Here is a 23,006-nt window from a genome sequence, read left to right on the forward strand (position 1 = left end):
TGGGGGCTAAGCAGAACGTGGCAATATTGATTAAATCAATTTTATGTCATGTACTTCTATCTTTAAAGCTAAATTTTATAAAACGGAATATTATGCATGCTGGTAGAAAGCAAAAAGTAAAATTTATCATGTTTAACATGCAAGTAATCTACAGTATTTTCTAACATCTGATAAGACACTGAAGTATTTTGAACATTATGTGTTTCTTCAAGGTATAGTAGCAATACATCTAAGGAAAAGGGATTTGATAGGCATTTCCTGGCAAATTTAGATATGAGAAACTATTGAAATTTTCTTGACACGTGTTTGATTTTTACTTCTCTTAGAATGTGTTACTTTGCTGAAACCAGTTTCAAAGTCTAGGTGGATTGATCCCCTGCAAGCTACACTTGAAGGTTAAGTAACTACAGATCTCAGCTAATCCTGTGTAATCTGCTGTTACTAAATGGCCGTTTGTATTCCCGGCGCACCAGTTTCTGAATGCTTAGGATTTGGTTTTTATCTTTTGTCCAAATAACCTCTAAAAGGAGCCATGCATCTCTTTGTAAGTCTGTGCATTGCGCTTAGCTTTTTGGAGAGAGTGAGCTGTTCATGTCCTTCACAGTGCACCTGTGATTATCACGGCAGAGATGATGGCCTGGGATCAAGGTATGCTTCTCTCCTTGCTACTCAGTGTTCTAATGATTCCGAGGAAAAGGGCTCAAACCAGGTGGCCTTATTTTGAAAGCGATTGACTCTGCTCAGAAATCAGAGAGGAGGCTTAATTTAGATAAGCTTTAACGTAATTGTGTTAATCCTGGTTGCCTACTCCATTGTTTTCACTTCGAGCAGTTTAACTCTTTCAAAGCCCCTCAAATTATTTGAGACTCTCAAACACATTGTGTTACTGAAATATTCATTGCAGTTGTATTCACACAATGAACCTTGCAGGAGGTCAAAGCACTGAAATTTGTGTGGACAGTTCAACCTGATTATAGAAAGCAGAAGGGGGCAGGGCTGATCAGAAGTTGTGTGACATGCCCAGATCATTTGCTTCCAGGGTTTTCCCTTTCATTTTGAGGATTATTTATGCCAACTGAATAGACCTTAGAAAGTAGAAAGGACGATCACATGAGTGAAATTAGAGATGTTCATAATCAGAATTTTTCATTTTAAGATGTTAGAGTTTGAAAGAAATGGGTCAGCCTTTTGTGTTGGACACTGTGGGACCTTGCAGAAGTTACTTAACCTCTGTGTTTCTTCAATATATGCTTGTGAAGTGAGAACAAGTGTTTATTTATAATATGCATGAGTCCTTTCAGATAGAAGTTAAATACAAAAAAGAACTCTTATTGGGTAAACATAGTAAACTTTTTTTTGAGAGAATTTTTAATAACAAAATCTGATTTTTTGTGTGACTCAGTTGAAGTGAACAGTGAGCCTCAAAGTAATTTGTTAAAAGAATCACTCAATTTATGTCTTACAAATTTATACAAATAAATAATAACTAACACATATTTTTGTATAATTTTTCATGTTATTGTATAAAATTTACTAACTCCTGGTATCTGTTTGAGATATTCACTCAAGGTGGTTAAAGACAGTGAGAAGAATGTAACAATTTAAGACCTGCTTGGCAAAAGATATACTGCAGTTAATGACTCAGATCAGACCTTTCAGAAAACAGTCCTTCTTCATGGTTCTTCATGGTGGCCCCATTATTGATGCATTTTATAAAAATCATAGCATGTTATGTCTGACAAGAACTCCAGAAATAATCTAGTTTGACCACTGTCATTTTTTAAATGAATAAATCATATAGAAACGAAATGGCTTTTCTGAGGTCACAGTGTTGAATTATTGCAGTGACTGGCTGACAAAGAGACTAGGTCTTTTAGCTTCCAAGTGAGGCTTTCTCCAATACAATGCACTGGAATGCTGACTTAATGAGAAGCTGGATCATTCTGGTATAAAGTACACTGAAATCTGTGATTCAGAATGGAGATGAAGAGGTATGCCTAGAGAATTCCAATGATGTATAGGCGCTTCTCCTAAAGAGAGGAGATGAGGCAACCAGCACATTGCTTATGCTGCTTCCTTCTCTTTACATCATGGCCTGGCTTTAAAAATTCACTGATTTAATGTGATGTGTTTTACTGAATGGCCATTTTATTGTTACTATTTACTGCATGTGTAATGTATCATAATTCAGTTGATGTTTTATATTAATCATTTATAGCAATCTGGTGGAGATGAATATATAATGGGAGATAAATAGGTCTTTTTTTTCAGGTTTAAATGAATCTAAATTTTCTGATTTTTCATACTTTACACCCCCACATGGACAGGCTTGTTTTCCTATGCCTGTTTTTCTACATGCCACAAACAAGATCATGATGTCATTTGCTCAAGGTAACCTAAATTATGAGTGGTAAAAAAAAAAAAAAAACAACTTGCGGTTAATTGGTTTATTTCTTAGGCTGAAAGCAATGCATTGGCCACATTGTTAAAACAGAGCTTAATTTTAGTCATCCAATATGAACACTTGCCATTTCTTTCCTCCCTTCCCTCCTTTCTTTCTTCCTTTCTCTTGTGCTCCTCTTCATAAGGACCAATTTATAACTTCAATAGGGGATTCTTTTAAAATGGAGCATTTCCTAAAGAAGTTTAGAGTGTGCACTTGGGAGCTGGACAGATGTGGTTTTGAAAGGTGGTTGTGTAATCACTAGCTCTGTGACTCTGGGAAGTTACCTAATGTTGATGGGCCTCAGTTACTTTATCTAAAAATGAGATTGATGATAATAATAGCAAACACCTACTGAGTGCCAAGAGGGTGTAAATTTTTCCATCCATTTCAATTAATCACCATAAGAGTACCATGTGGGAAAATGAGTTGAGACTGGAGAAGTGACTTTCCGTGGCCACAAAGATGATAGAGCTTAGAGTCAAACCAAGACCAGACTGACTCTAGAGCTGGTACCTATCTATTCCCTAATATCAGTTCATTGGCCTGTTGTGATGATTAAAAAGGGGTGGAATGTGATGTATATTGCACATGCCTGACACATAAAAAGCTCAGGTTGAGTCACATGAAATTAATGATACTTGATGGTTTTTAACCTGCAACAATGACCATTTCATATGGTTCAACCTAGAAGAAGGTGATGAGAATGACAAATTATTAATGAGCATTCAGCTAGGCTGAATGGATACTTTGTGCAAAACAGTAGGGAACGAAAAATTCAATGCATATTTCAAATAAGTATTACTTTTTTCAAATGAGCCTCAGAAAACAGATTTCCTTCCATTGCTTTGTGACACTAGGGTAGTGCTATGTAATGACCTTGATATGAATGAGGTACCTACAAACTTTCCCGTGGACACTGTGAAGCTTCGCATAGAAAAGACTGTTGTCCGTAGGATCCCCGCCGAGGCCTTCTACTACCTGGTGGAGCTCCAGTACCTCTGGCTGACTTACAATTCTGTGGCCAGCCTTGACATCAGCAGCTTTTACAACCTAAACCATCTGCATGAATTGCGCTTGGATGGAAATTCTTTGACTGCTTTCCCTTGGACATCTCTGAGGGACATGCCCCGTCTGAGGACCCTGGATTTGCACAATAACAGAATAACCAATGTGCCAAATGAGGCGGTCAGGTACCTGAAGAACCTTGCCTACTTGGATTTATCAAGCAACAAATTAACCACATTGCCACCAGATTTCCTGGAAAGCTGGTCCCACTTAGTGACAGCATCATCCAGAAGCCTGGACCTTCCACCAAGAAGAATTATTCTCGGTAAGCTCACAGCCTCTGGGCTTTTCAGGTCCAGACAGTTTGCTCTGTGTACCTTCTTCAGTTGTCCAGTATTTTCGCATCTATTGAATATGGTGTTTTACTCTGTACTTGCACTTTTGATGGAATAGTACTTTATCGTTTGACCAAGGTCAGTGTACCAGTCTGCCCTGTGTAAGGTATAATGATTCTTTTTGTGTCTGTATACGTGCACACCACATGTGTACGTGTATGAGCATGAATGCATCCATGTTTGTGGAACGAGGGCAGCAGGTGTTTGTGTGTGCGTGTGATGGGAGGGAAGGAAATTTGCCTCATAAACTGAGAGATAAATGCTGCTCTTAGAGAACCTGGAGAAGAATGACAAAATCTATCAACCCACTCTGATTCTCATGAGCACATCAGTGCTCCATACTCTGCCACAACTGACGTTTTGCTCTGGTCTCTTTTCAGCCCTTTATCAGGGTCTTCAGGAGTGAGGGAAGGGCATCTGCATCTTTATTAAGTAGCAGTGGTTTAGTTGGTTAGGAAGTATAGCTTCCAGATGTGTGTGTATGTATGTGAGTTGCTCAGTTGTGTCCAACTTGTTGTGACCCCATGGACTGTAGCCCACCAGGCTGCTTTGTCCATGGGCTTCTTCAGGCAAGAATACTGAGTGAGTATCCATTCCCTTCCCAGGGGATCTTCCCAACCCAGGGATCAAACCCAGGTCTCCTGCATTGCAGGCAGATTCTTTACCATCTGAGCCACCAGGAAAGCCCTATAGCCTCCATATATTCTTAATTAAAAAACAAATAAACAACCTAGTCTAAACACCAGTTATTTTACTGACCCAATGGGTTTGATCTCTTAGTTTAGCTGTGAATAATCTTGTGTATTTTGATCCTGAATTTGTTTAGATTCTATGGATATTTATCTTGGATTCTTAACACGTAAGCTCCTTCTAGCAAGCCCTTCTCTTCTTTTTATTTGTCTTCCTACAGTGCTTTGCACAGTGCTCTGGTGAAGGCCAGTAAATGTGACTGCCCGATTGAAGTCAGTAAACTGAGACCCTTCTCAACAATATCTGTGGGCAGTGAGGCCTTTTTCTACTTTTGTATGAGACACAGACCTGAAGCTTTGACAAAGCAATTTGATTTGCTAAAGTTTTGCTCATCCCATAAGGCTTTTTTGAATTGCACAAGATATGTTTATCATGGCTGTAGAAGAAGTTGTAATTTTCAGAAAGACGGAAGAAATTTTGAGTGTTCCGTCAGTGAAATGACTTATAAGACTTTGGAGTGAGAAGCAACTGGATGCTAAGAAATTGTGCCAGAAATTTCTGCTGACCAATATCACTTGCTAAATACTTTCTGAAATAAAGTATAAGTGAAAGATAAATTTGATATTTTTTTATAGAAAGGAAAGTACTATGTATTTTATAATTGTAAATGGAGTATAACCTTTAAAAAATTTGAATCACTATATCGTACACCTATAACATATATTGTATCTCAACTACATTTCAATAAAAAGTGTTTTAACTGGAAAAAAAAAGAAATACTGTGACAGCACTTAAATGGCTTTAGCATTACTTTTGTTGAAATGTATATGCATTTTAGTGCTTATGAAACTAAAAATATTTTCTCCATAAGAACCAGATAGAGAAAAAGTCACAAAATTTTTCTTGCACAGCTATTTCATGTTTTGACCACTATCTATCCTTTAGACATTTTTGTTTATATAAGAAGGGAAGCATTTTAGGGTGGGTTAGAGAAAAAAAATTAGTTTAATTTAGCAATAGTTGTGGAGGCCTTAAATATTAATATATATACTGTGATAGGAGCCATGCAAAACCATAGTGTAGTACTTAATTACTTTATTCTAGTGACTAATTTGATTCTTATGAGTAACACTAATGGCTAGAAATTTTCATAACTTAAAATTCCATAACATTGGAATTTTATTTTGCTATGTATTTTTAAAAGTTTCTTTGAATGCAATTCCTGATTCTGATAAAATTACCCAATGGAGATACAGACTAGAAAATAAAATCAAATGACTAAATGGCTATTAATAGCTCTCTAATGATTAGTTCCTAATATTAATATGAAGAAATAATTTTATATAACATTAATATTTTCCTTTTTGCTTTCCTTGCCTTTGGAGTCAGATCCACAAAACATCACTTAGACCAAAGTCAGTGAGGTTATCACCTATATTTTCTTCTGGAAATTTTATGGTTTGAAGTCTTACATTCAAATCTTTAATCCATTTTGGGTTAATTTTTGTGTATAGTGTAAGATAGTGGTCTACTTTCATTCTTTTACATGTGGCTGTCCAGCTTTCCCCATACAACCTATTGAAGAGACTGCCTTTTCTCCTTTTCATGTTCTTTATTCCTTTGTTGTAAATTGTCCACACATGTGTGGATTTGTTCTAGGCTCTCAGTTCTATTCCACTGATCTGTGTGCCTGTTTTTGTGCTAGTACTATACTCTGATTTTTACAGCTTTGTAGTATAATTTGAAGTCAGGAACCATAGTATCTCCAGCTTTTTCCTTTCTCAAGATTGTTCTGGCTATTTGGGATCCTCTGTGGTCTGATACAAATTTTAGAATTATTTGTTGTAGTTCTGTGAACTATGCCATTGGAATTTTGATTAGAGAGCATTGAATATATAGATCACTTTGGGTAATACAGTTATTTTAAAAATATTAATTCTTTCAATCTATGAGCATAGTATATCATTCCATTTATTTTCATCATCCTCAATTTCTTTCATTAGCATCTTACAGTTTTTTGTGTACAGATCTTTCATCTTCTTAGTTAAATTTATTTCCAGGTATTTTATTCTTTTGTTGCAATTATAAATGGGATTGTTTTCTTAATTTTTCTTTGTGATCGCTTGTTGTTAAGTGTATAGAAATGCCAGATATTTCTGTATATTGATTTAGTATCATGTGAGTTTATTGAATTCATAGTTCTTTTTTTGGTGGTTTTTTAGTGTTTTCTATATATAGTTTCACGTCTTCTGCAAATAGTGACAGTTTTAATTCTTCCTTTTTAGATACAAGTGCCGTTTCTTTCTTTGCCTAAATTTTTTGGCTAGAACTTCCAATATAGTGTTGAATAAAAGTGGTGAGACTAAGCATCCTTATCTTGTTTCTGATCTTAGTGGAAAAGCTTTCAGCATTCCATCCTTAAGTATGATGTTAACTATGAGTTTGTCATATATGGCTTTTACTATGTTGAGGTACCTGCCCTCTATACCCATTTTGTTGAGAGTGTTTTTTTTTAAATCATAAATGGGTGTTAAATTTTATCAGATGCTTTTTCTGTATCTATTGAGATGATCATGTGTTTATCCTTCAATTTGTTAAATGATATATTACACTGATTAAATTGTGGATGTTAAGCCATCCTTGCATCCTTGGAATAAATCCCACTTGATTATGATATATGATCCTTTTACTATATTCTGGGGTTTGGTTTGCTAACATTTTATTAAGGAACAGTTCAGATTATTTAAAAACTTACACAAGAAACTTTTAGTATAACATTAAATTTATGTAATTTTACATAATGCATGATCATGAGTATTTTACAATTTGCAAAGAAAAAGACTAAAAGTTGATTAACTGTTCTCTTTGACGTCTTTCTGCTTTTCTGTATTTTCAAAATGTTCTGCGATGACCATGCATTACTTTTTATAATCATAATGCTACTGCTAAGTCACCTCAGTCGTGTCCAACTCTGTGCGACCCCATAGACGGCAGCCCACCAGGCTCCCCCGTCCCTGGGATTCTCCAGGCAAGAAAACTGGAGTGGGTTGCCATTTCCTTCTCCAATGCATGAAAGTGAAAAGTGAAAGTGAAGTCGCTCAGTCGTGTCCGACTCTTAGCGACCCCATGGACTGCGGCCTACCAGGCTCCTCCATCCATGGGATTTTCCAGGCAAGAGTACAGGAGTGGGGTGCCATTTAAGCAACAAAAGATATTTTGAAACATGTCCAGCCACGTGTGGCAGCTCACCAAAGCAAAGTCATGACTGCTGCGTAACAAAATGAGGAAAGAAGTACTACCCCCTGAAAAGCAGACTAATTCATGTGTGTGCATCACACACAGAAAACTCAGTTTTCACATCTGGAAAATGGAGATAACAGGATTTACTCCATCTTGCTAATAGAAATGTAATGTGAATGCAATTTATGTGACAGTCCTTTAGAATGTAAACTGGACGGTTTCTGAGGCTATGATTTTAGGTCAACAACAGTCCATAACAGTTGAGATATGAATATTTTACAAAGAAGGACCTCTCTAGTTTGACTTTTTTGTTAGTTTAACTATAATATACCTAAGTCTTCCAATTTCAGTGTTAAAATATGGTAGTGAGAACCAGCTCTAGATTTTTTAGAACTCAAGTGCTTAACTGTAGCAATTATATCTTTCCAGGTGCCCTGTAGAATTTACTTTTGTATTATTATAGTGGGATACATTCTCTTTTCATTTCATGTTTATTGCCCTATGTTTATTGTTGTTAACAGGTTCTATTTATAATAAAATAGTAGCTAATACCGATGGATGCTAGGTCAAGCCTAGTTCTTATAGTTTATGGATATAACTTCTTCTAGTCTCACATCAACCCCATGATAAGTACTGTTTCATCCCTATTTTATAGATGAAGAGATGAGGCACAGTTTAAACACTTGCCCGGATTCATTTATGCCATAGTGATGGAGGTAGGGTTTGAATACAAACCATTTGGTTGTAGAACCCATGCTCTTCCCCACTGCTTTGTAATGCAAAGTATGTAGTAATACCAGAGTTATTTTCCTCATATATATTATTTTACTGATCTATTTAAATCAAGTATTTATTTAATAAAAAAGAATTTAGGGAGAGGCTTTTCAATTACTCCATTTCTCTTCTGTGTGAATAAAAATATCAACCTAATAAAATTGTCCTTTAATGTAGTTATAAAAATGTGAAGTAGTGTCCTGCAAATAAGCATTTAAATTAACTATGAAACTAGATTGATTTGCAGTACAGGTAAATTTCCATGACCTCTTTCTCAAGAATAAGGAAATATTTACATAGGCAAAGTCTGTAAGGCCTAACACTGTTTATCTTGGAGGAAAAACTCTGTAGTAGAAGAGTATAAATTGCTTTTTTGTGTCCTTACTGGAACCCAAAGTTGCTTAGTTATAAAGGACTCTTCTCTTCAGAATGGCTTCCTTGGTGGCTCAGGAGTAAAGAATCTGCCTGCCAATGCAGGAGATGGTTTTGATCCCTGGGTCAGGAAAATCCCCTGGAGAAGGACATGGCAACCCACTCCAGTGTTTTTGCCTGGGAAACCCCATGGACAGAGGAGTCTGGTGGGATACAATCTATGCAGTCATAAGAGTCAGACATGATTTAGCAACTAAACAACAAAAAATCAGAATGGAGTTTGCCAAAGGGCAGTGATGGCCCTGAGTATTCCCACAGAATTCTGTAAAATGGCATTAATTTAGTTCGACAAATACTTCTGACTCTCTATTGGCTTACCTGCTCTTTCCTAGGCACAGAGGAGATAAATCCATATGATTAAGGCTTACCCTTTGCCAGACATTCATCTGAGGACTGCCTGGCAGTATCTCAGCCTCTAGGACAACCCCATGAGGTGGGTCTGTAATTGTCATCACCTTCTTTTTCCAGCTGGTAAAGAGGCAGAGTCAAGTTTCAACTTCACAGTCCATCTCCAGAGACATCACTTTTATTTTTTAAACTTTAAAAAAATTTTTATTAAAAAAAAAATTTTTTGGCTGCACCATATGGCTTACGGGATCTCAGTTCCCTGACCAGCGATTGAGCCCAGGCCATGGCAGTGGAAGCCAGGAATCCTAACCACTAGGCAATCAGGGAACTCCTTAAACTATTTTTTAATTTGAGGAATTGAGATATCATATGCATACCATGAATCTTAAGTTTACAATTTAGCAAATGATGGTAAACCTATACCTGCACAAAACACACACCTTCATCAAGATACAGAGTATTTTCATCACCCTAGAAAGTTTCCCTGTGCCCTTTCTCATCAGTCTTCCTCCACCCCAGAGACCTACTACTTTTATTTCTATGACCATAAGTTAAGTTTGCCTATTCTATAATTTCATTTGAGGTACTCTTGTGCTTGGCTTCTTTCAGTCAACATTATGTATTTTATTAATATTCAACCATGTCATTGCACATGTTGGTAGTTTCTTATTGCTCAGTCTATTCAGTTGTAAAAGTGTACCAGTTATTCATCTTTTGTCCTGTTGTTGGACAGATGGCTGTTTCCAGTTTTTAGCTTTATTATGAATTAAGCTGCTATTAACACTTTTGTGCAAAGTTTTTGTGGCTATGTTCTCATTTCTCTTGGATAAATTCCTAGGATTGAAATTGTTAAGTCATAGGATGGCTAGATATATAACTTTTTAAGAAAGAAACTGCCAGTTTTCCAGAGGTTGTACTGTTCTACACTTCCATTAGCACGGTCTGTTTGTTCCACATCATCAGTAGCACTTGACGTTGTCAGTCTTTATTATTTTCGTTATTCTTGGGAGTGGTTATGTCAGGGGAGTGGTATTACATTGTCATTTTAGTTTGCATTTCCCTGATGAGTAATAGTATTGACATTATCATTTACTTATTGAACATTTGTATATTTATAATTTTTAATGTTCATCTTTTTATTACTGAGTATAAGTCTTCATTAATTATACGTATTATGAATATTTTCTCAAGTCTGTGACTTGTCATTAATTTTCTTCATGATGTCTTTTTTTTTTAATTTTCTTCATAATGTCTTTTGTAAGAAAGTTTAAAATTTTGATGACATCTGATTTATCAGTTTTTCCTTTTATTGTTAGTGATTTCTGTGTACCATCTAAGAAATATTTGCATACCTACAGGTCACAGGAAGCCCCCCTGTGGCTCAGACAGTAAAGAGTCTGCCTGCAATGCGGGAGACCCAGGTTCGATCCCTGGGTTGGGAAGATCCCCTGGAGAAGGAAATGGCAACCCACTGCAGTAATCTTGCCTGGAAAATCCCATGGATGGAGGAGCCTGGCAGGTACAGTCCATGGGGTCTGAAAGAGTCGGATACGAGTGAGCAACTTCACTTTCACTTTCACAAGTCACAGAGAAGTCTTTCTTTGTAGTTTTAACTTTTATATTCAGTTTTTAGCTTTATATTCTTAGCTTTTACGCTTATGACTATGACCCAGCTCAAAATAGTTTTTGAGTATAGTGTGAGGTAGGGGTTAAGGTCTATTTGTTCCCAAATAGATGTCCAGTAGTTCTAGCACCATTTGTTAAAAAGGCTTTACTTTACGTTTTGAATTGTTAAGTAAAATTGCCTCCACAAGGCATGGTTTTGCCTTCAAGAGCTAATAGTCTACAGAATAACTTTTGTACTGAAATGTATTGCTTCCTTTTCATAAAGGATAGCATATCCAACTACTGTGATACACAAAAAACATTGTCCTTTGAGAAAAAGGACAAGGCAAAGTTCATTTACCCCTATCCAAGAGTAGTTTAAAATTAACGCAAATTGCTGGTTGTGGTTGGTGCTTTGCCAAGGAATGCAGTACAAGTAATAGTTTAACTTTCAGAGAGTTCTTGTATCTTTGTCCCCAGAAGAAAAAAACTCTTGAATGTGTTCAGCTCTAGATTACTGTTATTATTAAGGCTTTAAAAGTTGTACCCTTAACTTTAGATGTTTGTAGCATGAATAAATATTTTATTTTTGAGGGATTTAAAAATAAACACATTGCTTTTAGATGTAATCTTTTGGATTAATTTTTAAAGAATTTTGTTTTACCGTTGACACTTTTTTTTTTTTAACAGTTTCAAAGTATAAATGAAACTCTTAATTTTATAGCTCTTGATCTTTCCCTATGTAGACAGTTATGCTGCAGTCATTGCTGTTTTAACACTAATTATTTGTAGATGACAGCACTTACAGCTGCCACCCATACTCTAGATGCTTTTAGGCGGCAAAGAGATAAGTGAGTTATGGTGGAAGAAGCATTAGACTAGGAGGCTCAAACACCTAGGACTTGGGACTCGAAGCTACTTAAAATGTCAAGGCAGTAATTTCTTTGTGCCTTAATGTCTTCTGGTATGAAATTGGAAGAATCATACTAGCTTCCTGAGGTCAATATAAAACATATATACAGTTGTTAAGAATGAGAGCTTTAAGATCAGGATAGTGAAAGTGAAAGTTGCTCAGTCATGTCCAACTCTTTGTGAGCCCATGGACTATACAGTCCATGGAATTCTCCATGCCAGAATACTGGAGTGGGTAGCCATACCCTTCTCCAGGGGATTTTCCCGACCCAGGGATCGAACCCAGGTCTCCTGCATTACAGGCAGATTCTTTACCAGCTGAGCCACCAGGGAAGCTCAAGAATACTGGAGTGGGTAGCCTATCCCTTCTCCAGTGAATTTTCCCAACCCAGGAATCAAACTGAGGTCTCCTGCATTGCAGGCGGATTCTTTACTAGCTGAGCTACCAGGCCACCCTAAAGCAGGGTAAAATGTAGACCTTTTACAATTTTTGGTAAGTGCAGTATTTGTCACATAGGAAGCAACCAATAACTGCTGTTTTGTGTTATTATTATTTTAATTTTAACTTTTATTAAAGTATAATTGACTTACAATGAGTTTAATTTCTGCTGTATAGTGAAGTGACTCAGTTATACATGTGTCTATTCTTTTTCATATGGTTTATCACAGGATATTGAATGTAGTTTCCTGTGCTGTGCAGTAGTACCTTGTTCTCTATCCATCCTATATGCAATAGTTTGCATCTGCTAATCCCAAACTCCCAGTCTTTTCCTCCCCTCCTCCACGCCCCTCCTTGACAACTACAAGTCTATTTTTGTTATTATTTTATAAAGAAAAAAATCTGGCATACCAAGTCAAAGTCTTTTGAAAGTATGAGTATTCTACACATGTTATATTATATGACAGAATGAATTTGATATTTATTGGCAAGTTGAGTAAAATTTAAATCAGTATTAGAGAACTGATTATAGATTCATGGGACTAAATGTGAGAAGAAGGTTAAGGTAATTCACCCATGAAAAAAAAGAAATTTCTAATATAGAAGATAGTAGAAATAGCAAGCTTTACCAACACTGGCAGAGCAATATGAACTACTCACAAAGTGCTGTTATAATAAAAATAGGCATAGATAGAAATCTGGAATTTATGAATGAATAGTTAAGTCTTCCACCATGGTTAGACTTTTTTTAAACTTGCGGTTCTGTTTTTTCTTCTTAAAAATCAATACAAATCCACTCCACAACCACAAATCTCTTTGAGATAAATCTTTTCTAACCTTGGGCTTTGTTTGTAAGGCTGGCATGGGACATCACCCTTAAGATCCTTAAGGATATTTCTGTCTGACTGAATGCTCTGAAGGCACCATCTTAGATCTTTCTGGGATCCTAGCAACTAATTATATAGAACCACCCACCTGAATTTGACTTTTGCTCTGAGACCCTTTCTTAATTTGAGAATTTTGGAGAGGGTGGTGTAAGAAGCAGTTTTATTGGGTTTAGCTCCTTTACATTTAACGATTCTTCCTTTAGCTGTTGTCTCTCCTTTATATTTTACTATGAGCAGCAAGAAGACACCAGGCAGCAGTTTCAACACCATGTGGAAATGTCCTTAGCTAGAACATTCATTTCATTGAGTACATTTTCTACTTTCTATGTTAAACACCAGTGATAGTGTTGCTAAACTTTCTGCTACTTCATAACAAGGATGTGCCCTTTTCTCTACTTTCCAATAATATTTTTCTCACTTTTCTTTAAGCTTTCACTGACAGCCTCTTTGAAGGGTCCAATACTTTGGCTAACAGTTCTGAAAGCCAAGGCCGATCCTGAAGGCACTTGCAACTGGAGGCTGTCAGCTAACTGTATTTCCTGCTGCTGATTCTCTCTTGAAGGGGGATTTGAGCAGTGTACCTCCATGGCCACTACATGCGACATTCATGCCAAGCCATGTTCTACCACTTTTTTCCAATCTTGTCACCTAACTTTGCCTATGTCTCACTCTATGCTTTTGTTACACAGAAATTGTACTACCTCAAAGTCACACAAAATATTGACGTATTGCAGGCTGAGTTAGGTGCCTCTCAGCACCCCCTATAATAATATTTATAATAATATAAATACTTTCTGGCACTCTAGAAATCTGTCACCGTATTTATGACATTCTGTGATACTTAGATTCAGATTTTGACTCTGACACTAATCAGCTACATGACCTTGGTCAAGTTATTTGGTTTCTCTGTGTCTCAGCTTCTTCATCTTTAAAGTGGGGGAAATAATATTCTTTTCATAGAACTGTAGGGGTTAAATCAAATAATAACAGGTAAGTGCTTAGAACAGAGCCTAGTATATAATAAATGTTCAATAACTATTAGCTATGGTCATTAAAGGGTTCCCAGGTGGCTCAATGGTAAAGAGTCTGCCTGAAATGCAGGAAACCCGGGTTTGACCCCTGGGTTGGGAAGATCCCCTGGAGAAGGAAATGGCAACCCACTCCAGTATTCTTGCCAGGAAAGTCCAATGGACAGAGAAGCCTGGCGGGCTACAAGTCTGTGGGGTCACAGAAGCGGACACAACTGAGTACGCACGCACAGATACATGATCATGGATGATCTGAACTGACAGGACACATTGAATTTGGTGGCTGGAGTGCAGGATAAAACTGTCAGAGAGGTGACTCTGACCCCTCAAAGTACTTATGTTTTTAGGGCCTGAGTGCAGAAATGCCATCCCATGAGGCTGTGAGTAGATGGATGTCATCAGAAAAAACTTTATCAACCTTTTCCTCCCTTCTGGTCTAGGTCTGCAGGACAACCCATGGTTCTGTGACTGTCACATTTCCAAAATAATGTCATTGTCAAAAGTCGCTGACCCTGCAATAGTACTTCTTGATCCGATGATGGTGTGTAGTGAACCAGAACGCCTCACAGGGATTTTGTTTCAGCGGGCTGAGCTGGAGCAGTGTCTGAAGCCATCAGTGATGACCTCAGCTACCCAGATCACATCTGCTCTGGGCAGCAATGTCCTGCTGCGGTGTGATGCCACTGGCTACCCCACCCCGCAGCTCACGTGGACCAGACCAGATAGCTCGCCAGTTAATTATACAGGTATCTTCTTAATTCAGGCCTTTGAAATAAGGTGTTTACAAATGTCTGAACTTAATCTTGTGTTTTTGTATGGTTTGAGATTGGCTGGCTGTTTCTAATAAAATACTGCTAAGAGTGTTGAATGGAAAAAATTTGAAAGGTACACTTTACTGATTAATATTTTCCTCAGTTTGATTAACCACATAGATGAAATTCGACAATCTGATTTTTTTTTTTCTTAGATGGAAAACAACATGATACAGCATCTGGATGGTTGCAGATAGGCCTCTGTCTTTAACTTTCCTCCATCAAAGGAAAATTTTTAAAAAAACTCATGGTTTACCAGGTTATCTAAATGACATATACTGTGAAAGAAAGGAACAGAAATTCTGACTCCTGCATGCTAGAAAATGGTCCATAATGCCTTCTGACTGTGGATAGTTGGCATTTTATTACAATGAAAAAAATATTTTGAGAAATATTTAAGTAATGTCTTGTGATAAACATTTTATAGAATCACAGTGGGTTAAAATTGGAAGGGATATCTGAGATCACTTTGTCTTATCCCCTTATTTTAAAAATGTGGAAACAGAGGTCAAAAAACTGATAGCTTGTCTAGAATCACGTACTATTTAGTGACAAAAGTTTACTAAGGCCAAAGTTTCTTAATTCTCAACCCCATGTATTTTAAAAATACTATTTCCCAAACAAATCTCATGTCACCTGGCATGTCCTAGATCTCCATATAAACCATTTACAGAACCATCACCTGCTTTCAGAGACTTGCCGTGTGCCACTTCTCTCTTCGCTTATGTGAGAGCTATGCGTGTAGGACAAGAAACTGTTTACTTTTCAGTTGGCATGTTGCTTGAGTCTTTTCTTTCTTTTTTTCTCACAGTGTATGCATTTTTCTCTATTCCAGTAATTCAGGAATCTCCAGGGGAGGGAGTCAGATGGTCCATAATAAGCTTGACGGGCATTTCTTACATGGATGCTGGGGATTACAAATGTAAGGCCAAAAATTTGGCTGGGATGTCAGAAGCTGTGGTCACTGTGACAGTGGCTGGTGTTGTCACAGCCACCATCTCATCAGATACTTCCGAAAGAAGAACTGGGGATCACCCTGAACAAGAGGTCCAGCCAGGATCTAGACGACCCACATCTCTGCCTGGTTCATCATTGTCTCCCTGGCCTTATTCCTCCTCTTCTTCCACTTTTCTTCCTACTTCAACTTCATCTCCTCCCTCCACTGCTTCCTTTTCCTTGTCTCCTTTCTTCTCCTCCACTGTTTCTTCATCTACAACTCCAAGCACTAGAATATCCACAAGCACCACCATAGCTAGCCGACAGTCACTCCGCCCAGATGGGAGAAGAAGTGCCAAGGCAGAGATGGGTGGCAGGAAGCTTCCCCCAGCCAGTGCCAGTAGAAGAGAAGAGTTGGCACTGTTGGGTCGAGCGCTGCGGGTGGAAACGAATGCCACAATAGAAAACCTCCAGGTAGTCAGCGAAACAGAAGAAAGCGTGATTTTGACATGGGACACCGTTAACACCACCCAGAACTCGGATGTGACCGTGTTTTATTCCAAATATGGTGAGAAGGACCTGCTGCTGCTTAATGTGAACTCTAGCAAGAACCAAGTCACCATAAACGGCTTGCTGCCTGGTTGGCAGTATATAGCATGTGTCTGTCCAAAGGGAATGCCTCCCCAGAAAGACCAGTGTATCACCTTTTCTACTGACAGAGCTGAAGAAGAAGGAGATTCTCAAGAGTCTTTCCTGATGGTGGTGAGTGGCGCTGCCTGCGTTGCTGTCTTGCCGTTGATTTTTTTCCTGTTGTACAAAGTTTGTAAACTCCAGTGTAAGCCAGACTCCCTCTGGGAAGATGATTTGGCAAAAGAGACTTATATCCAGTTTGAGACGCTGTCCCCCAGGTCTCAAAGCATAGGGGAACTGTGGACGCGAAGGCCCAGAGCCGAATCAGAAAAACTGCCGCTTTGCTCTAGGTCAAGTGTGGAGTCTCCTGACTATTAAAAGTGAGAGTTCTGGATTGGAGTATTATTGCTAAAGTTTTACAGCTCAGGCACATGTGAGCTCCACAGAATTTCTTTCACAAAATTAAGGATCTAGGGGTATAGTTGACCCTCTGTTTGGATGACTTTTGGACGCTGTTCACATCCTTTATGAAAAAAATCACAGATGGAGTGCTTTTAAAGTGTGTTTTAAAAAATTATGAGACTTCTGAACTGAAAAGACAAATAATTTTGATTTTTTTTCTGTAGAAAATGTCCATAGAAATCATTTTTAGGGTAGTGCTAAGTCAGTTAATAATATATTTTAGGATAATGCTTTATTTCTTAAAAATAAATTCATGTGAAAACAGTCATAAAAAGTAAACTCTGAATTTTAAAAAGATAGCTTTTGGGGGCAGTGAAGAAAGATTAGTATAACCAGCTAAGCCTTGATGTTCATTCTTGTTCAAAGTGCTTTATGGCATTTGCTGTGCACGTTTGCTGCCATTCCCTGGTAGAGTGGAATAGTACATAATTTTGCTTTCACTGTGGTTAAATGCAACCCAGTGGACGGGGAGGGCTCCAGCTCTCAGTACCATTATGCATTATAATATAGTATAGTGATATTCGTATTGAAACTATGAAAAAAATTTCCCTTGTCCTTAGAAATCTGGGTACTAGCAAAAATAAGTTAAAAAGAGGATCATGGCAAATAGTAAGACCATTTTGAGAAGACAGTAACTGTTGCATTCTAATACATCTGCTGACAGACTGTATGGGGTCTTTTTAAAAAAATGTACTCATTTTAAAACAATCTCTTTAATAGTTTTATATTTACTCTTCTTTTCCCCTTCCTTCTTTCCTTCTCTCTCTCCCTTCCCCTTCCTTCCTTCATTTTTTTTTTTTCCTTCTGCTTTGTCAGAAAATATTCATGCAGCCAAAGGACCATGGCTAAAGAGTTTGTCTTTTGCCATGTTATATTTTGATTACCTGGATAAAGGAATGGTCTTTGAAACTCTTTTAGATCCAAAAAGGATGTCTTAGGATTTTGAAAGAGCAAATTCAGTGGATTGGTTTAGTCAAACTCTAGGTTAAAAACATCAGGGAAATTTGATTGGAGTGGCCCACATGATTAGATAGGAAAGGGAATTGATAAATAAAATTTAGCTCTTCTAAAGAAATTTTTCAAACATATTTACTAAATATTATAGTCTCTACATTGAAGATTTTGGAGTATAGAACAGATTTATAAAGGTGTGTCATGAGTCCTGAAATATACTGAGAAGCAAGTTCTAAGAAAATACTATATTTTACATGAGAAACAAATAGGCTTTAATGTAACACATTGTGGAAATCATAATATAAGCAGCCAGAGGATGAAAAACTTCTCATTCCAAATGGCTTTTAATTAAAAAGAAAAAAGAGAAACCTAGTTTCACCATAATCTGTATTAGAAGATTAGCATGGATGGATGTCCCGCTCAGAACTCCCAAACCTCCCCTTGTTATCTTCTTTTCCTGTCCTTTCCAACCTGTTTGACCTTGGTGCTTTCATCACTATGTGCATTGTCTAATGATCTAACAGTTTTAAATTCAGTATACATTTTTTGGATTAAAAAAAATATGTTTTAAAGACAGTTTTGTGTTCAACTTATGTCAGATGATTTATTTTAAATTTAATGATTGCAAAAACGTGCATTTCTTTACTCTAAAGACATCATGGAATTTCATTGCCATATTTAAAAAGTTCATATAAACAGACTGCCAAAATACTTCCACCTTAGAAATAGTATAGCTATGGGCGAATGTTACAGACTACTGAGCCAAAAGACACCCAAATTGTACAAAGGCAGGCTATTTGTCAAGAAAGGATACTTGGATCATCCTGATGAAGTGAATTACTGACTGCTCTCATAATTAAAATCAAGTGCAGCCTGGACTTAATTTTTCCCAGCAAGGAAAAGCTAATTGGTGGTGGAGAGGGGATAGGAATGGCAGGAGAAAGCACCTTTGTCATCCTCAACTTGGACTTGGCAAATGAGGTGAGTCACAAGCAACTTGTTACTCATAGTAAGAGAAAATTGTAAATCATCTAGTTTCTAAAAGTACTTACGTTTGAACATAGGGTTATCTTGATGATATCATTGCTGTTATGTTGTTACAAGTATGTGCTTCCTTGAGTGGGAGGGAAAGGCTGATATTATAGCAAGCAGCATGGAATTCCACACAAGCAGCAGCCTGTTTTTCACTATCACTATATGCTGGTGGCTCAGATGTTAAAGAGTCTGCCTGCAATGCAGGAGACCGGGGTTTGATCCCCGGGTTGGGAAGATCCTCTGGAGAAGAACATGGCAACCCACTCCAGTATTCTTGCCTGGAAAATTCCATGGACAGAGGAGCCCGGCAGGCTACAGTCCATGGGGTCGCAAACAGTCAGATACAACTGAACAACTGACATATATGCATTGTGAAGACCAGTCATAAATGATAGATAGTAATATATCTGGTAATTAAATATGATTACAATATTTCACTTTCAGACAAAATATATTTGAAGTTGTAAAACTCGGGATACATGGTGAGGGTGTGTCACATGTGAGGCTATCATCAGTGATGTGCTGTGACATAAAAAATATTGAGAACACCAAGCAAATTGTTCATAGTGTCCAGAAAAGCAAACCCTGAAGAGAGTCAGAGAGGTGCCTTGGTAAACTTTTGCAAAAAGTTCAAAGAAGAAACTTTTGACCCAGGGACTTGAATCCAAAAAGGGATTATGGCTAACAAAGAGAGATTTTAAACACACACACACACACACACACACACACACAGACTTCTGCTGAATAATTATGAAATAATTTTAATAAAGTGAGAGAAAGCTTAGGAAAGTTGAAGGGCTGTTTAGTAATCTCAGATTTAAAATTGTATGTGTAAAAGATATAAAGAAGAAAGAGTAGCTAAGATAACTGTAGAAATCAGGGAATCTATTATAAATATGTTGTAATTAAGGCCCTTGAATAGGTTAAGGGAGAGAGACCTGTGACTTTCTGTTAGAGACTATTTCATGCTGTTGAAGCCGTTTGTGAACACACTTATATAACAGGTGAAGAAACCAAATCTTGAAAAGTATCTTAATAAGATGGTGTATTGAAGCTAACAGGGATAAATGTAAATTTTTATGTTTTGATTAGCATAAATATGGGTGTTCATGTAAAAAGCAAAATTCATGACTTCAGTTGGTTACAATCATTCAATGAACTGATAGTTATGAATGCATGTGTGTGCTAAGTCCGGTCTGACTCTTTTGTGACTGCATGGACTGTGGCCTTCCAGGCTTCTCTGTCCATGGAAGTTGCCAGACAAGAACACTGGAAAAGTGAAAGTCACTCAGTCGTGTCCGACTCTTTGTGACCCCATGGACAGTTCATGGAATTCTCCAGGCCCCAGAATACTGGAGTGGGTAGCCTTTCCCTTCTCCAGGGTATCTTCCTGACCCAGGAATCAAACTGGGGTCTTCTGCATTGCAGGTGGATTCTTTACCAACTGAGCATTTCCTACTCCAGGGAATCTTCCTGACCCAGGGATGGATCCTGTGTCTCCTGCACTGGCAGGTGGGTTCTTTACCACTGAGCCACCTGGGCTTCCACAAGTTATGTATGGTAACTGCTAAAAATGCTAGCATTAGGTTACTCTAGTGTAAGTAACAGATCAAAGAAGGCAAGTGGTCTGTTATCCTCTGCATTAATAGACCATTTCTACAGGATCAGGTTTAATTTGGGGTGCCAAATTTAAATAATTATGAACTTTGATTACAACTATGGGCTGTCCATTAAAAACCAACTAAGATCACCAAGCATTTGGAAACTATCATGCATGAAAGGGTTAAGGATCTGGAGCACAGACTGTGGGGAGACCAGACTAACTTAGTGCAGCACAAGGTACTAACTCTTCCCTGGAGGACTAGGTTTAGGACCATCTGCTTGGGTTGTTAAAATTGAGGCTTTTAGGTTCTACAAGTAGAAATATGAATTCAGCAGCCTGGGGTCTTGGAAACTGCACTTTGATACTCAACCCAGGGGAATGATGAAGGTGATGTAATGACTTTGAGAAACACTGTTTTGTGCAATGGATATAGAAGCAATATTGCGATGACAAAGAAGCAGAACTACTCCGCATGAAAAACAAACTTTTTTTTTTTTTTGCTAACAGTCAGAAAACAGTGGAGTAAGTCCTATTGTCATAATATTACTCAAGACTTTCATAGATATTCCAGAAGTCAGGAATGATGAAAGACACCCTAAAGGACATTGTGGACCAAAAAGTTCAATCATTTGGACTGTAGCAGAAAGAAAGGAATATCAATAAAATTGTATCCTTTGGTTTCAGTGGAAGAGAATGCTAATATTTGTATTAAGTAGCCTCTTTTGTTCAATTATAATAAAATTTATTTCGTATGTAAACATCTGAGTCTTAATTTGTTTAAATAGTGGAAAAATTAGGCTACTAACTATTGGGTAGTTTTGTGTTGTCCTCTTTTTATGCAATTAATTTCAGCTAAGTGTTTGGATGCAGCAGCAGCAGCTAAGTCGCTTAAGTTGTGTCCGACTCTGTGTGACCCCATAGACGGCAGCCCACCAGGCTCCTCCGTCCATGGGATTCTCCAGGCAAGAGCACTGTAGTGGGTTGCCATTCCCTTCTCCAAAGTGGTTGGATGAGAGTCACTGTAATTTTTCTTGTCCTTGATATAGGTTGTAACACAGATGACTCATTCCTTAACTATTCAGAAAAAAAGCCCAATGTTTTTATGAATTAATTTGATATAATTTATAAACAGTTAAGTCCTTACAGCAAAGCAGCAGTTTTCCGATCATTGGCATTATTTTGATATGCCATTTATTAAGTGTGCTAGTTGTTTTTATTTTAAGGAATTTCCAAAGTATTTAACACTGTGACAATAGTAAGGAGTTAAATTCTTGAAGTAATTACATAGATATCCATTGATGCTGGGTTTCTTATATTCTCTGTGATTCCTAGGAACAAAGAAAGAAGGGTGAAAGTACAGAAGAATTTTGAAAGAAAGCATCTCAAAAAACAAGATAGCAATCTGGAGGGTAACGGTAGCCACCGGAATCTTATTATTTTCATGCATTTGTCCCTCAAAAGAATCTATTAGTTTAACTAAAAATTCAAAACCCCTTCATATGACCACATTTTTAGCATTAATAGGAGATAGAGAATACCATGAAATTTGCAATGATTGTAAGAGAAATAAAGAGCAAATTCCAAAGATGTCTTGCCATTGCTGCAAGCCTGGAGAGCAAGAGAAGGAAGAGAAGGAAGATGAGAGTCAAAGGACACCATTTAAGAATTATAGATCAGATGTGTGTTTGCTCAGTCGCTTCAGTTGTGTCTGACTCTTTGCTACCCTACAGACTGTAGCCCTCCAGGCTCCCCCGTGCATGGATTCTCCAGGAAGAATACTGGAGTGGGTTCTCTAGGGGACCTTCCTGACCCACGGATCAAATGTCTCTTGTTTCCTGCATTGGCAGGTGGGTTCTTTACCACCACCAACACCACTTGGAAAGCCTATAGATCAGATAGTAAGATGTTAAGTGGGGGGTTGGGGGGAGATTTAAAGGCATTTTAAAAGACTCTTTAAAGCAACAAAACCAAAATGCATGCGTTCCTTAAAGAACAAGGGAAATTAACACAAACAAACAAAAAGGCAAGCAAGCCACCAAGTGCAGAAAGATTAAAACCATTACTCTTTAAAGACAATGAAAAACATCCTTAGGGCCTCCAAGCAAAAAAAAAAAAAAAATCAAATTAGTTATAAGGTTAAGGAAATTAGGCTGCCATTGGACTTCTAAAAAGCCACATATAAAACAAACTACAGCAGAGCTGTATTTTCATAAAATTCAAGGAAAGAAGATACAGTCTACTACTATACCACCCTGAATGCACCCGATCTCGTCTAATCTCAAATGCTAAGCAGGGTCGAGCCGGGTTAATACTTAGACCAGAGAAAATGCAAGCCAAAACTCTTCTATACAGCTATGCTGCCTTTTAAGACTA

The 23,006-nt window shown here is 37.6% G+C and overlaps 1 protein-coding gene across 1 annotated transcript; it reads left to right on the top strand.

The window, feature by feature from the left end:
- The first annotated feature begins 532 nt into the window (after positions 1–532).
- LRIT3 (leucine rich repeat, Ig-like and transmembrane domains 3) lies at positions 533–18,571 on the top strand. Its single transcript, XM_081560622.1, has 4 exons — positions 533–648; positions 3,304–3,776; positions 14,642–14,947; positions 15,849–18,571. The coding sequence occupies exons 1-4, from the start codon at positions 533–535 to the stop codon at positions 16,955–16,957; spliced, it is 2,004 nt and encodes a 667-aa protein (XP_081416748.1). The 3' UTR covers positions 16,958–18,571.
- The last annotated feature ends 4,435 nt before the right edge of the window (positions 18,572–23,006 follow it).

This window comes from Giraffa tippelskirchi, chromosome 1, assembly GCF_054371585.1.
Source record: "Giraffa tippelskirchi isolate mGirTip1 chromosome 1, T2T-mGirTip1v1.2.pri, whole genome shotgun sequence".
Taxonomy (NCBI): domain Eukaryota; kingdom Metazoa; phylum Chordata; class Mammalia; order Artiodactyla; family Giraffidae; genus Giraffa; species Giraffa tippelskirchi.